The 15689-nt window shown below is 46.2% G+C and overlaps 1 protein-coding gene across 5 annotated transcripts in view; it reads left to right on the forward strand.

The window, feature by feature from the left end:
• Atg13 (autophagy related 13) overlaps positions 1 to 12814 on the forward strand; it is a 30550-nt gene extending 17736 nt beyond the window's left edge. For 2 of the 5 annotated variants that reach the window (XM_055600621.1, XM_055600611.1), the window contains 12 exons: positions 759 to 799; positions 1367 to 1463; positions 1807 to 1905; positions 2248 to 2338; positions 4481 to 4579; positions 5244 to 5354; positions 5676 to 5812; positions 7038 to 7152; positions 7515 to 7592; positions 7963 to 8079; positions 8550 to 8678; positions 10897 to 12814. In XM_055600621.1, the coding sequence (XP_055456596.1) occupies positions 759 to 799; positions 1367 to 1463; positions 1807 to 1905; positions 2248 to 2338; positions 4481 to 4579; positions 5244 to 5354; positions 5676 to 5812; positions 7038 to 7152; positions 7515 to 7592; positions 7963 to 8079; positions 8550 to 8678; positions 10897 to 10974 (1192 nt within the window). In that variant the 3' untranslated portion in view covers positions 10975 to 12814. The remainder of the gene's footprint in view (positions 1 to 758; positions 800 to 1366; positions 1464 to 1806; positions 1906 to 2247; positions 2339 to 4480; positions 4580 to 5243; positions 5355 to 5675; positions 5813 to 7037; positions 7153 to 7514; positions 7593 to 7962; positions 8080 to 8549; positions 8679 to 10896) is intronic. The other 3 variants (XM_055600629.1, XM_055600639.1, XM_055600646.1) reach the window with 3 other exon arrangements.
• The last annotated feature ends 2875 nt before the right edge of the window (positions 12815 to 15689 follow it).

Consider the following 15689-nt stretch of genomic DNA (forward strand, 5'->3'; position numbering starts at 1 on the left):
TTTCTTTCTTTCTTTCTTTCTTTCTTTCTTTCTTTCTTTCTTTCTTTTTTCTTTTCTTTTCTTTTCTTTTCTTTTCTTTTCTTTAATGTTTTTTTGAGACAGGGTTTCTCTGTGTAACCTTGGCTAACCTGGACTCATTTTGTAGATCTGGCTGGCCTTGAACTCAGTGATCTATCTGCTTCTGCCTCCCAAAGTCCTGGGATTATAGGCTTGTGCCACCATGTCCTGCTAATAGATTTCTTTTCAATCTTTACTCATTTCTTACTTTGCTCATTGCTGTGGCAAAAATCCTTACAAGAAGCAACTTAAGGGCAGATGAGATGGCTCAGCAGTTAAGACTTTCCTCACAAGCTTGGGTGTTTATGGAGATGTTGGTGATTTCTGCATGTCAGACTCTTCCCTTCCACCCACCCTCCCTCTCTTTCTCTCTCTGTTTGTTTCTCTCCCTTTCTCATATTCTAGACAGGATTTCTCTGTATAGCCCTGGTTATTGTAGAACTCACTCTTTAGACCAGGCTAGCCTTGACCTCAGAGATTTGCTGCCTCTGCCTCTCAAGTGCAGGGATTAAAGTAAAGGCATGTGACTCCTCATCTCCTATGCAGGCATCACCATATGGGTGTGTTTGCCCAAGGCTTAATTGAGGTATCCATGCAGATGAAGAAAGCAGGGTTTGTTTAGGCTGCTTCTGAGTGTTAGCCATAGATGTCCTTTGAGAATGTAGAATGGGCTCTTACTTCTTTTCCTTCCTTCCCTACAGGATTTACTTTGGGGAAGTTCAGCTGAATGGCTTAGGAGAAGGTATGTATGCATGCAGGCCAGAAACAGTTATGGTGTTAAGAGCTGTACACTAACTTCAGAGATGGGCTCAGTTGCTGTTTGGATAAGAGATGAACTTTGTATAACACATACCCTCACTTTCAACTGTATAACACAGTAAGGAAGCAGTAAGGAGGTGGATCAGTTTTCTGAGGAGCTACCAGGTTGATAAAATAATTTTTCAGAAGCTTCAGCAGGAACTCAGTGTTTGGGGTTTCTCCCTCTCCTCCTCCTCCTCCTCCTCCTCCTCCTCCTCCTCCTTACTCTCTCTCCTTCCCCTCATGCATGCTCATTAAGAACTGTGCCATTGACACAGTGATTTTCTTATGGTTTGTCCTTTATTTTTTATATATATAGTTAGTGAAGACGGTGTCTTTCCTTTGCTGATACTGGGGCAATAGAGAATACATTGCAAGTAGGAAACCCAAGAAACTGAGATGGCCTTGCTCATATGCTCAGTAAATAATGCCAGTGTCTGTACAACATGCTGCCTAGGAGTTGTGTCAGCATTCTCTGTAAAAAAGTTGATTTTTTTTTTTCTCCTCCTAGGCTTCCAGACAGTTCGAGTTGGAACAGTGGGCACCCCTGTTGGCACCATCACTCTTTCCTGTGCTTATAGAATTAATTTGGCATTCATGTCTACCAGGTTAGGAAATAGCTTGGAGTCCATAAGAGCCCTCCCAATGATGTTAAAGCTCCTGCTTCCCCAAAGCTTCAAGGCTAAAACTACATTCATGCTGATGAAAGCTGAAAGCCGCTCTTTCCAGAAGAATGCAGTTGAGAGAGGGAGGGAGGATCACTGTCACATTGGAGATTTTAAGTGTTCCTGAGCCAGCCTATCCAGAAGTAGAGTCTGTGGTTTATATTTAGAGATTGCAGTGTTAGGACTGGTAGGTCTAAAGTAGCTATGAAGTGAGGTGCCCCTGTGAACTTGAAGGTGACTGAGAAGAAATTCTAACAAATACTGCAATGTGCTTATTGCATTACAGGCAATTTGAGAGGACCCCACCTATCATGGGGATTATCATTGATCACTTTGTTGACCGTCCCTATCCTAGCTCCTCTCCTATGCACCCGTGCAATTACAGGTAAGGATGGAGAGACGCTTCCCAAAGGGGCAGCTAAGCAAAAGCATCCACTGACTATGTAGGTAGAAATGAAAAGGCTAGTTCTAGTCTTGCTGCTGCCTGTTAGGTTCACCAAGGCTTGAGCCCACAGTGTCTAGGTAGTGACTGGGTATTTAGGATCACGCAGTGATGTCACTTTCTTCGAGTTATTTGGGGACTGCAAGAATGACAGTAATTTGTGGACTATGAGAAATGGTTTTCTGAGTCAGGTGCAGTGGCACATGCCTGTAATCCCAGCAGAGGCAGGTAGATCTCTGAGTTTGAGGGGCATAAAATTCATCCTTTCTTTCTCTCCCACTCTAGAACTGGTGAGGACGCTGGAGTCACATACCCATCAGTGGAAGACTCTCAGGAAGTGTGTACTACGTCTTTCTCTACATCCCCTCCCTCCCAGGTAGGAAAGGCTGCGGGCTGTGTGTATTCCTGTGGGCCTTAGGGAGTGTTGTCCAAACTTAGCTATGTCCCCTTTGGTTACTGCAGTTATTTTAAGGAACTTCTCTTGAGGTGTAATAGGCCCTCTCTAGCAGTAACAGTGCTTGTCTGCAGTCTAACCATTCTGCCGTCATCCTCGAATCCCTAAAAATCAGTCACAGAATTCTCACCCGAGAAAAGCATTCTAACTTACATTTATTATTTGTTGACTTAATTGTTTCTTTTTTTCTTTCTTTTTTTTTTTTTTGGTTTGGTTTTTCAAAATAGGGTCTCTCTGTGTAGCCTTTGCTGTCCTGGAACACACACTATAGATCAGGCTGGCCTCAAACTCAAAAATCCACCTGCCTCTGCCACCTGGGATTAAAGGTGTGCACTACCATGCCTGGCTTACTTTCTTAATAAGTAATAAATTTGGTTTCATAATTGTGGATTATGTCTCAAAGAGCCAGTTATTATTTAATATAAAATTAAAACAACAATCAGAAGTGCTGCTTTTCTTACTAGCTGACACAGTTATCTATCCTTCTGTCCAGATTTTCAATCCAAGTATTTCAGCCACTAATTTTTCCACTGTGTGAGTCTTGAGTGGCAAACCCAGTTTGAGTAGAACATGGGTTCTGAAGTCTGACGCTGGCATCCGTAGAGCTGGCATCCGCAGATTAGGCATTGCCACAGTCTTGTGTGATGGGCATGGATTGAGACTATGACAGGCAGTCATCTTCTGGTTGACTGAATTAAGCACTTAATTATTATCCCAAATTCCTCAGATTCTTGCACCTTCTACCTCATTGTTTCATCCTCTTCTGTTTTGACTTTTTTAGACTCTTGTTTTTGAAATAGTGTTTGTTATATATTCTTGGCTGACCTAAAACATACTATGTAGACCACACTAGCCTTGGACTTGTCACCATTCTTTTTCCCTCTGCCTCCTTAGTACTCGGATTACAAGCTTGGGCACTATGCCTTTTTTTGTTTGTTGAAAACAAGGTGCAGCCAAGACCCATTTTGAATGCCTAATATTTCTTTCTTCTAAAGTGCTAGGATGGAGATGTGTCACCATGCTTACCTATCAATTTGGGTTTTTTTGTTTTGTTTTTGGTTTTTCTGTTTTTCCCGAAGAGGCAGGGTTTCTCTGTGTAGCCTTGGCTCTCCTGGACTCTAGACTCACTCCATAGACCAGGCTGGCCTTGGACTCACAGTGATCTGCCTGCCTCTGACTCCTTGAGTGCTAGGATCAGAAGGTGTGTGTCACCATACCTGGTTTACATTAAACTTTTTTTACTATACTTATTTATTTTGTGAGGCTAGCGGTATGTCATATGTGCCATGCTATACATGTGGCAGTCAGATTTAAAGCTGAAACAGCAGAGCCCCAAATAGTCAGCATGTATGTATGTAGCTTTGGAATCCTAAAGTATTGGGAGTGCCCAAGCTTTTATTCTCAAGCTCTCCCAACCAACTGCAAGACTATATAAATACAATCACAGACAGACAGACACACATACATACACACACACACACACACACACACACACACACACACACACACACTCATACTCACTCACTCATTCACATACTGCACTCCCAGGATGACAGAGGGAAGTGAACCTAAGGTTGCTAACAATATGGCCAACAAATGTCAGCTCTTTACCACTGTCCCTGCAGACTGAGGGCTTCCTGATCAAGACCAGCATCCTCAGTTCTGAGGCCTACCTTCATCTGCCCTCCTGAGTGAGCTGTTCCCTCACTTCTGCCCACACCTTTTCAGCTACTGACAGACTAATGCTTGGTTCAGGTTTCTGTTTTGCCATGTCATTCCCTCTTGAGTCAGCTCGTTTTCCAGCTGCCTGTCAAGGAGACAGGCTTACAGGGCATGCCTGAGACAAACGTCACTTCTCGGCACCCTCCTGATTGCTGCTTTGGAAAGCCAGCATGCACTGTCCTCCTGCCTCTCGCCACTCTCTGTCCAGCTTCTCAGTGCTGCCCCGCCTGGAGGGTTTTTGTTTTTGTTTTTGTTTTCTTGTTTGTTTTTTTTTTCCACTTCTTTCTCAAGTCCCTTTTCTTTTTTCTTGTTTCTCCTGTCTCTCTGTGTGTCTGTGCACAGTGTGTGTTTACTGTCACAAAGGCACATTTTCAGACCCCTACTCCTGTGGTGAAGGACACTCTGAGGGTCCCCCTGGCAGGACTGGCCTTTTCCCATCAAGTGAGTTCATAATGGGAAGAAGGGGATATGATCAGTTGGCTTCTTTCTACTTAAAAAAGAAAAAGAAAAAGAAAACAGAGTTCAGGATACAGTTATTTAGTATTTTGTGGGATTATTTTAAGGCTTGGTAATTGATTTTAACAGGGCACAGAGACAGCCCAGCAATCCAAAATAGTGGCTTTTATTTGCCCCTCCTTCTGTTGATGTGAAAAGTACATGGAGTTATTTATATCAGATTTCCAAGTAAACGGTCCATGACTGGTAATCTTTTATTTTCAATATAAATAGGAGCTGTCTATACCCAGGGGTGATGGAGGTGTGATTAGAGAAGGATGGTTTGAGTTTCAAATGATCTCAAGGACAAGGAAGAAAATAGGATGATTTGGGAAATTCATCTTGGGATTGTGCCCAGGGGATCAGCTGGGCTGGAAACACAGGTGACTGGGGAGCTAGGAGCTCACTAGAGGCCTTTCAGGGGCTCTAGAGCTGGAATCCTAATTCCAGATCAAACAAGTCTGGTTCCTTATTGAGAAAGGCCTGGCCTGCCCTTTCCCTCATTCCACGGGGATGTGCTCCTGTCTTTTTGCTGAGCTCCAGCATGGGTCACATGCTAGGGTTGCCTTTTCTCCTGCCTTTCCTCTGCCCCTGTTTTTCTCTTGCTCAGCTCTCAAGCTCTCGCCTTTCCTATCAGCCTGCTGTGCTGGGCCTTGGATCAGCTGACCTGGCTTATCCAGTAGTGTTTACTGCTGGCTTACACACTACACACACTCACCAGGTACCTATCAAGATGGGGAGGAGCATGGGCTTCCCAGGGCTGCCTCCCCTTCTGAGGAGCAGCACCGTAACTTGGAAGACTGGAATGATTTCTGAGAGGGTGGCTCCTCAGATTTCAGAAGGGATTTCAGGGTTTCACTCTCTCTTCCCTTCTCCCTTTGTAGTCATCACCATGCATGTCTTCCAAAAGCCACATCCCAAGAAAATGAAGGTCCAAGATGGCTGCCTACCTGGTGGAGGCATTGGTGATGGGAAAGCTTATGAGGTTCACCTGCTGCTTGGTACTGCCATCGTTCACTTTGTTTTTCCATTCCCTCCAAAGCTGATGGTTCCTGGGAAGGACGGTGGGGTACCTCTTGCTCCCAACCAGCCTGCTCACGGTACCCAGGCTGATCAGGAGAGACTGGTGACCCACGTGCCTTCTGATGGGGCCCACTGCGCTGCCACACCCTCTAGCAGGTGAGTTCCCGTCATGGCTCTCCACTGCTGAGGCCATCCAGGGACCTGGATACCTGCATACAGCCTTACGCTTGACCTTTTTTTGCTCTCAAAGAGAAAGCCTTAAGGTCTTTGATGAGAGTCTAATATTGCAGCTAGTATGTAAGGAAGCTCTGTGGGGCTTAGCTGCTAGGAGGAATAGCAAGGCTTTCCTTTTTACTTTTAAAATTTGAACAGTGTGTGTGCGTGCGTGCATGCATGCACATACAAGTGTAACTTGCACCCTGCTGCAAAGTGCCTGTTCTTTTCTACTACCTAAGCACTGTCTCTGGAAAGCTGCACTGTAAGCTGCCCTTTCCTGCCCTTCTCTTGGTTTTGGACAGTCCCAAGATAATGAAAATGACATGTACCTCCCCCTGGGACCTTCTCATTGGAGAAATGCCAGGTGTACTTTTTCATTGGCACAGTGGGGTAATGGGAGGGGAAATCTTGGGGAAAATTGTGTGTGCCATTCAGGAAAAATAGTTTATTCTATTCCTGTCTTTTCAAATGTTGATCATATTTCACTGCAACACCAATCACATGATCAAAGGAAGATCCATTAGTCATTTGGCACTCCAGTTTTCTGATCCTGGGCTCCTGGTGATGTTGAGAAGTAGCTGAAGATAGTGGACCCTGGGTGGTGAGGGTTTTGATCATTGGGTCTTAACTCAGAAGCCATCCATGTGGTGGTGGCCGATGCCTTTAATTCTGTCACTCAGGATGCAGAGGCAGGTGGATCTTTGTGAGTTCAAGGCCAGCCTGGTCTACAAAGTGAGGTCCAGGACAGCCATGGCTACACAGAGAAACAAATAAACAAAAGAACTCAGTTGTTTTTACCAAGCCCAGCTTTAAACTAGAGGGCCTTATGGTATTTTTAGAAAACATGCTAAAACATGGTTATAGTATTGATGAATGCTAACCTGCAGCTGTGTGAGAGTTGCTGCTATGTCTGGTTGGAGCTGGTATTTCTGATAGGATTGTATGTGAGCCTCACATTATTATGGCATGAAGTCTCACTCACATATGTGAATGTTTTAGTTGTTCCAGCAGGTCGTCATCTTCGAAGCCAACACGTAGGACAGTGGTAGCAGCCAGACCTCAGCCCCATCTGTGGCTCTACAGAAGGGGGGGGGGGCTCTGGCAGTGACTATTACAGGTGTTCTGTGCTTTAACAGTGAGCACCCACTTTCCCTTTCTTCTTTAGTGAGGACACTGAGACTGTATCTAACAGCAGTGAAGGACGGGCGTCACCCCATGACGTATTGGAGACTATTTTTGTCCGAAAAGTGGGAGCATTTGTCAACAAACCCGTCAACCAGGTGATTCTTCTGCCATTGCCTAAGTGGATGTCTGTGTTCTCAGAGTAAGGTCCCCAGCACAATGTCCTATACAACTGCAGAAACTGTCCTATACTGCTGCAAAATTTGTATGTGTATAAGTTTGTCTTTTAAGAGGCCCAGTGGGCCTGAACTGTGACCCATTGTTTCTCAGTGACTAAGTATTCCCATTCATAGTCCCATAATCCTCTACTGTGAACATATTTGATTGGGAACAGGGAGGCAAGGAGGCCAGGGCAGCGTGATTGGCCTAGCTGTGGGAAACGAGGCTTCAGGCTGGCATCCTGTAGGAACATGTTATGCTAGGGGAAGGACAGGAACGCTTTTCTCCTCTGTCTCTTCAGGTGACCCTAACAAGTTTGGACATACCCTTTGCCATGTTTGCTCCCAAGAATTTGGAGCTGGAGGATGCTGATCCTATGGTGAGCCCCCCAGTGATTACAAGCTTCCAGTAGGTGGTACAGTGGTCACCCTTCCTGGGCAGTCACAGGACTTAAGCCAGGCTCCTTGGCTAATGGTTTTGAATTCAGCATTGTCTGCCCCTCCCTTTTGATCTCTCTTGTTTTAAGATAGAGGCTTGGTACAAGGCCAAAGCTGGCCTGGAACTCTGTGTAGCCCAGAAAAAAGTCCAACTTGAAATTCTCCTGCCTCAGCCTCCTGAGTGCTGGGATTATAGGCATGCATCTCCATGCCCACTTCAGCAGTATATTTCTCTCATAACTGTCAGACAGCTTATAGTGATCCATAACCTACTTGTGGAGTCTGTACTGACTCAGCCTTATTCTGAATTAGGTGAATCCCCCAGACTCCCCAGAGACCACATCTCCCCTCCATGGAAGCCTGCACTCAGATGGCTCCAGCGGGGCCAGCAGTGGCCACACACATGACGACTTTGTTATGATTGACTTTGTAAGTTGCCATCATCACCCTTGGTCTTTGCTGTTCTCTGGAGAGTAAACCTAGAAGCATCTGTTGCCTGTGAACAAGATTTTCATCTTAGGGATGGGCTGGTGTGCGGGCAGCAAGGACACTTGCTGGGGAAACACTTAGGCCTGTGAACAGCAAGGCTTTTAATGACATGTCTTTGCTTGAAATTCAGCATTTATTGGGTATTCCAAAAGCCCCTTACTTAGGAGTTTGAAGGCTCTAGGGGTCTAGGACCTAAAGCTAACCAGGAGGAGAAATGGCATTGTGAGGATTAGGGTGTAGTCCAGACAAGCAAGGTATAAAGACTCATCCTCTCCCTAGCTGAGCCCAGAAGACACTTTGCTTGGCTAATTCCTGGAAAGGAGTCCTACACATGGATTATCTCTCTTTTTTTTTTTTTTTTCCTTTATGGTTCAAAGATGAGCTAAGCTGTGTTTTTGTTGTTTTTAAAGAAACCGGCATTTTCTAAAGACGACGTTCTTCCAATGGACTTGGGAACCTTTTACCGTGAGTTTCAGAATCCTCCTCAGCTAAGCAGCCTCTCCATAGATATCGGAGCCCAGTCTATGGCGGAAGACTTGGTATGGAAACCCCTTCCCTCCCAGGCCTTCTCCTTTAGCCTATCCTCATCTAATGGCTACTCGTATGCCACAGGCCAAGAACTTTCTTCCCCTTGCTTTACCCTGCCCCTTTGCTGAAAAAGGAAAGAAGTAGCTTTAGCTGGTTGCCACCTTTCAGTCACACTTGGCATGTGCACAGTGCTGGCACCTGTCCTGAATTGCCTTGAGCTCAGTATTCTTTCTCACAGCGCTTTAAAAATATTTACTTACTGTGTGTTTGTGCACATGATGTGGCAGGAAGGGGCTGTGTACATGTCACAGCATATGTGTGGAGCTCAGATCAGAGGACTACCGTGTAGAGCTGCTTCCACTTCTGCCTTTACCTGGCTTCCAAGGACCAAACTCCTGTTATTAGGATCACACAATAAGTCCTTTTACTCATTGAATCTATCTCACTAGCCTTTTCTGCACTCTCTTGCTGTTGCTCACCCACTGCTGTTTACTGCCAGGCGAAACCCATGGACTGGACAGAAGGGTCACTGTTGGCTTCCTTCTGCATTCAGCCCTTCTGTATGCTAGGCCAGGTGTCCTGAGATGACGATGATCATCGCACCTCTGCGTGAGGTGTTTCCTACTTACTGCATCTGAAAGCAAAACGGTGCCCTGACAAACTGCAGACTTGGGGCACTGATGCTGTAAAATGGGAACATCTCCCCGTCTGAGAAAGCACTGTGCCCCTGCAGAAATTTGAGGCCTCAGGTGGAAAGAGCACTGAGTACTAGTGGGGTTTTATTGTTTTTGTCACAAATTTTCTATATGTAGCTCTGGCTGTGTATGTCTGTAAACTTGCAGTGTAAACCTGCCTCTGCTGGGATTCAAGGTGTGTTCCCACCTTGCTCTAAGTAGCCTTACATTGGACTGTCTAAGCATCAAACTACCACATATCCTGTCTGTCTGTCTGTCTGTCTGTCTGTCTGTCTAACTGGGAACAAACCCTGGGCCTTGCCTATATAAGGCAACTGCTCTGTCACTGAACTTCACACAAATCCCAAACCCCATCCTGCAAAACAGCTAAAGCTACGTGCTTTAGCATGAGTCTTATAAAATAGGTGCTCATACCCATTTTACAGAAGGGAGCACCTTTGCTTGAGTGGCTCGCCTGTAGCAACAGTCAGAAAGTTTGGGTCCTGAAGTAGGAAGCTATGGAGCTTAGCTCTCTGATAACTGCCTTGTAGTCAGAAAAAACAAGCTCCGTGGCCTCCACTTATGATCCCTTAGCCAGTCAAGTCTGGGCAGTGGCCCCCAGACTTCTCCCAATTGTTAGGCTTGTCCAAGACATTTTAGTGTCTTAAAGCCACCAACTCTTCCCAGGCCCTTATGCTTCAGCCCATTGTGGGAGGTTACCCTGCAGTTTAAAGTCTGATTCTGTAGTGGTTTGGTTTGGTTTGGTTTTTGGTTTTAGTGTTTTTTTGTTGTTTTGTTTTGTTTTTGTCTTTTTGAGCCCTGATAGAGGAGCCTCTAGGGAGGACTAGTCTTCATTAATAGCTGGCTCTGCATGACAGGCTGGTAGTGTATGGTTGTCTTTTTTTTTTTTTTTTTTTTTTTTAATTCAGCAACCCCACACCCCCAGCCAGTCTAAAGATATAGGTGTCCAGACTTCCTACAGACCTGTGTCAGTCTTAAAAGTTCAGTGGCTGCCTTGTCACTGTTTTCCCAGGGCCATTCGACACTATAAAGTGCAGGAGGTGGAAATCCCCATTTAAAATTTCTGGGTTCACGGAGTGTTAAAATGCAGTTCTGAGGTGGGGGTAGGGTAAGCCTTCTGGATCTCTGAGTTTGAGGCCAGCCTGGTTTAAAGAATGAGTTCCAAGACAGCCAGGGCTGCACAGAGAAAGCCTGTCTCAAAAAGCAACCACAAAAACATGCAGTTTGATTCTAGTGTCTACTATATATACATAAAACATGCAAAGGATAGTTCAGGTTTATTTTCTCATTGTCATGTTTTTGGCTTTGTTTACCTATCTCATGAGTTGTGGTTCACTTAGATTCATCCAGCAACCCTGTGACACATGCCTCCCCACACACACCCTGCTCTCATCCCAATGTCAGCTCAGCTGCCCTTCCTTTCAGGCAGCCTGGCATGGCCCAGTACTTTGTCTTGCTTTGTCTGCTCTGGTGACTTGGCTGGCTGCCTCTCTGCAGCCTCCTGGAATAAGGCCCTCTCCTCTGCTTGCTACAGGACTCCTTGCCAGAGAAGCTGGCTGTGCATGAGAAGAACGTCCGAGAGTTTGATGCCTTTGTTGAAACCTTGCAGTGAAAGTGTTCCAAGTGTCTGCAGCACCCCCTTTCTGTGGACCTAGCAAAGAACCTCCTACTCAGCCACTCCCAGCCTTCAGACTGTTTTCTGGCCATGTGAAAAGCAGAGTGTTTCCCCTGTGGAACCTCGAAGTCCCTGCTCTTGGACCTGGAGACTCATGGCAGCAGTCAGGCCCAGACTTGGGGTGGACTCTGCCTATGGAGATGGAAGCTGGCTGTAATGGAGCCTTAATGGGGACTGGCCTCAGCTGCTTCACAAAGGGTGTCATTGTTACGTCTGCTGCCAGCCTCCTGCCTGGGTCCATCCTGCAGCTGGTCCCTGCCTGTGTGTCCTTACCATCAAGCACCTGACATTCCAGCTGGTGGCTGGGACACTGAACAAGGCAGAAAGAGGAAGGAGACCAAGCAGGGCGAAGGAGGGCTCTGTGTCACCAGTACTTCCTGGACTACCCCACTCTCCCTCCTTTCTCCTCTTCCCTCTATCTTTACTCACTCCCTCTCCCATCTTTTCTTTCCTCTCCATCCTCTACCCTCCATCCCATGTCCTCCTGGGCCTGTACTTTTGACAGTATGACAAGCCCACCCACCTAAAATGACAGGTATTCCGAAGCCATCCACCGTCTCCCAAAGGCTATGCCAGCCTGTTTTTAGGGTTTATTATTGAGTCACAGACAGGTTCTTTCCTCCTCATCTTTCCCTCAGTTGCTGCTGCTTGGATATAGGACTTGGTAAATATTTATTACTTTCAGAGAAATCAGATATTTTATAGAAGAAATATGTTTGGGGTTAGCAGTTCCACTGGGGAAGGAAGAGGGTCTCTCTGGGATGGAAGCCTCCTGTGAAGATTCCTGCAAACCTGTGCTGCTGCTCTGAGGATCTCCCCCTTGCATCTAAGGAGATAGTAGGAATGGGGCTGGCAAGGGCTAAGTAGCCCCCTCTAGCTGCGCGTGTGGAACTGCACTGACGTCAGGCTTCCCGGTGCACTCCGTGCTCCTGCTGAGCATGCTTTCTTGACAGTGTCTGCAGAGTGACTAGTTGTTCTAGTGGCCTGGGAAGTGTCCGGTGTGTTCAGTATGATGACTCCTCAGTTGTGTTAACCCCGTGTGTCCTGCTGCTCCAGTCCCTGAGCCTGGAGCAGGACTGGGGTGCTGTTTCTCCCACCCCCTAATTCCAGAGTCTATACGTGGCCCTGGGTTGCAAGCTGGATTGGTTCCCTTTTAAGAAGCCAAAGCTGAGCTTATGGTTGACTTTAACCTTCAGGTATTGTTGCTTGAGTAGTCAAGTGCCTCTGGCAGCCTGCCCTGTTCCTCGGGTCCCTGAATCCTCACTGGCAGCAGCTGTTACTCATTGGAGCAGGTGGCTCTCAACTGCTTGTTAGTAACTTGCATGTAACACTGGAGTCTTTCCCCTGTGCATGCTTTTGCTGCCACAGAGAAACGTGCCCAGCAGTGGTGGCCAAATGGCACTGCAGCCTTTGGATCAGGGGCATATTCACGGCACATTCATGAACCAGATTTGCCTCGCAGAATCAACACTGTCAGAGTGAGGGCACAGATTTTTTTGGCAGGGCTTAGCCAGTGGCCTCTGCAGGCAGCAGCCTTGTGTCCCTGACCCTATTAGGGAAGAGGCCAGGGACGATGAGCAGAGCATCCTTCAAAATAGCCTGTGCCGTCAGCCCTGCACAATGGAAGAAGAGATGGGGCTCTAGACCAACTTCTGCAGCCAGGCTCAGGCTGGGACCAGATGACTGTGAGGTCCCTCCTCCAGTGTTTTGTTGGGAAATGAGAGCTACACTTGGAAATATAATCAAGAAATTTCCAATAAAAGTTTTCTGTACTTTACAGCTTCCTCTTCCAGCTATTGTCTGGACTAGTCCACCATCCCCACCTCTGCAGCAGCAGCAGGCCACCATCAGGCTTCATAAGGAGGCATGGGTGGAGCTTGAATTTCAGAAAGTCCAAGCCTCTCAGGGTAGCTTGAGTCTTGGGACTTGACCAAGTACCTAACAGCCTTGGCTCCCTGGAGCTTTCCTTGTATTGTTTCCCAAGGCAGGACCATCTGCCTGAACAGTGATGCAATGTACACGAACCCTTGTAAAATCTCCCTTACTGGTGGGCTGTGCTGCCAGCTTTCTCTCCCCTTACATCGCATGTACTCACCACTCTACCTGCAGGACATAGAGTACCAAGACAAGACAAGCCACACAAGCTGCAACAAGGAGTAGTGGCTAATAGAGTGAGAAGGGTTGTGGGGGAGGTAAATGGCCTTGCAAGTTCTACTGACAGATTCTAGTGGAGGCTCAGAGGAGTGGCAAAGAACAGAGTCCAGCAATGATTAGGCCTGACATACACATGTGCCCCAGCTATGGCTACAGTCTTCAAGTCTCTGATAATCAAACCAGTCACTACCTGCACATTGCAGAGCCAGTGTATAGCTAGATCTCCATGTAAAAGCAGACTAAGGTAACTGCTGTATAGATTTGTTGCCCTGCACCCCAGAGTCAAGTCAGCCCCAAGGACAAGAATGGGACCACCAGGAAATTCTAAGACAGCCTAGGAGTAGGGCTGAAGAGAATGGAGTCAGCCCACTTTACTAGTAAAAGCCTGGGTTCCCTTTTAAATTACATCAGACCATAACATGTGAGAACACAGCCAACCAACACAGCTGTCCAGCCCTGGGTCAGAAGTGCTAACATGCTTGCTGAGCCACCTTTGGCTGGAGTCTCCAAAAACAGTGCTCACTGTTCCATGTACGGCAATGTGTTTCATTTTTAAAACATCCTGTACCTGAGAGACCTGCTGTTGCTATGGTTTTGTTAGGCTAGCACCTAAGTAACTGCAGAGGCCCTGCCAGAAGCCCTACCCAAGTAAACAGCTCTCTGGCTCGGTTTCCCTGGATCACTGACTCAAGGTTCCAGCCTACAGCTGAGCAGAGCTAGCAAGAATTTAAATCATCACAGACTTAGTGTGTCAAGGTACCTGAACCAAGGCCACAGTTGTGCAATGGAACTGCTTCCTTGAAGTTCAGAGCCAGTGTTTGTAACCACTATCTTAACACTGCTCGAACCAGTGACTGGCTGGGCTATCCCTGCCCAAAACAGGAAAATCAGGCCTGCCTTGGGTCACCATAACCTGATGGTAATAGGCATCTAGAATCTGCCTTGACAACTGTGCAAGCCATTAAGGTGTCATAAAATACACATAAAAGTCAAGTATGATGGTTCAGGCTTATAATCACTACAATCAATAACAGCAGAAAACCAACCTGGGCTACAGGGTCAGACCATGCCTCAAAACAACAACAAAAAAACACTTGAGTTATCATCTTGGGCATGGTGGCACATGCCTTTGATCCCAGCGTGGGTGGGAGTCACAGAGGCGGGCACATATGTTAAGTTCCAGGTTCAACAAAACAACTTTTTCCAGTTTTGGGGATGAGACCTACATTTTGGCACTTGTATTCTGCCAGAACTACATGCTCAGCCTTCAAGTAACTATTTCAACCTTTAAAACCAAGCAAGGGCATGGTGACAGAGCAGGTGGGTCTCTGTGGTTCAAGGCCTGGTCTACAAAGAGTTCCAGGACAGCCAAGGCTATTCCACAGAGAAAACCTGTCTAAAAATCAAGCCTCCCAGGGAGAGTTGGGGATGTAGAAGGAAGGAATGGAAAATAGAACCCCGGTTGGCTGCCATGTGAGGTTACTGTGATCTCTGGTCACTTTTACCACAGACATTTCTGGTGTTTTGTTGTTTTGTTTTTAAAATTTCTTTTATTATGTATACAATGCCCCCATGTACACCTGAACGCCAGAAGAGGGCACCAGATCTCATTATAGATAGTTGTGAGCCACCATGTGGTTGCTGGGAATTGAACTCTTAAACTCGGGACCTCTGGAAGAGCAAACAGTGCTCCTAACCTCTGAGTCTTCTCTACAGCCCTATTTCTGGTCTTAAGACCTTTTTTTTTTTTTTTTTTTTTTTTTTTTTTTGAAACAGTTGTTTCTCCTTATAGCCCTGGCTGTCTTGGAACTCACTCTGTAGTCCAGGCTGGCCACAAACTCATAGAGCTCTGCCTATCTCTGCCTCACAAGTACTGGGATTAAGGTGTGCCCCATTGCCACCTAGCCTAGAGGAACCATTTTTTGATAAATAGTTGGGAACCAATCCTGAATCTCACAGTAAGAGGTAAGAGAATCAAGATTCAAACCCAGGGCTGAGCTTGGTGGCATATGCCTTTAATCACAGCATTCAGGAGGTAGGCAGATCTCTATTGAGTTTGAGAACAGCATGGTCTACATAGTTCCAGGATAGCCAGGACCAAAAATCCAAGAACCCTTCTTAAAAACACCAAAAAAAAAAAAAAAACAAAAAAACATAAAAGATTCAAACCCTAATGATGGCAAAACCCATCCTAGTGTCTGCCACAGCCCACTCTAGTTCTGTCCCTTTTAATTGCCTTTCTCATAAATCAGCTGGGAGAGGAGGCCAAGGCACTATGATACAGCACAGGTAAGAAGTTTGAATGCACAAAAATACGGTGACACGATACTTCCCTGCCTAGAGGATAAGAAAGCCAGCCTTGAACCTGCTTTCCTTGGAAAGGAAACAGTATCTTGGAGCACTATCTTCCAGGCATAACATGGCTCTTTATCTATCTATTACCTATCTATCTATCTATCTATCTATCTATCTATCTATCTATCTATCTATCTATCTAT

Source organism: Psammomys obesus, unplaced genomic scaffold (assembly GCF_907164565.1).
Source record: "Psammomys obesus unplaced genomic scaffold, mPsaObe1.curated_primary_1811, whole genome shotgun sequence".
In the NCBI taxonomy this organism is placed as follows: Eukaryota; Metazoa; Chordata; class Mammalia; order Rodentia; family Muridae; genus Psammomys; species Psammomys obesus.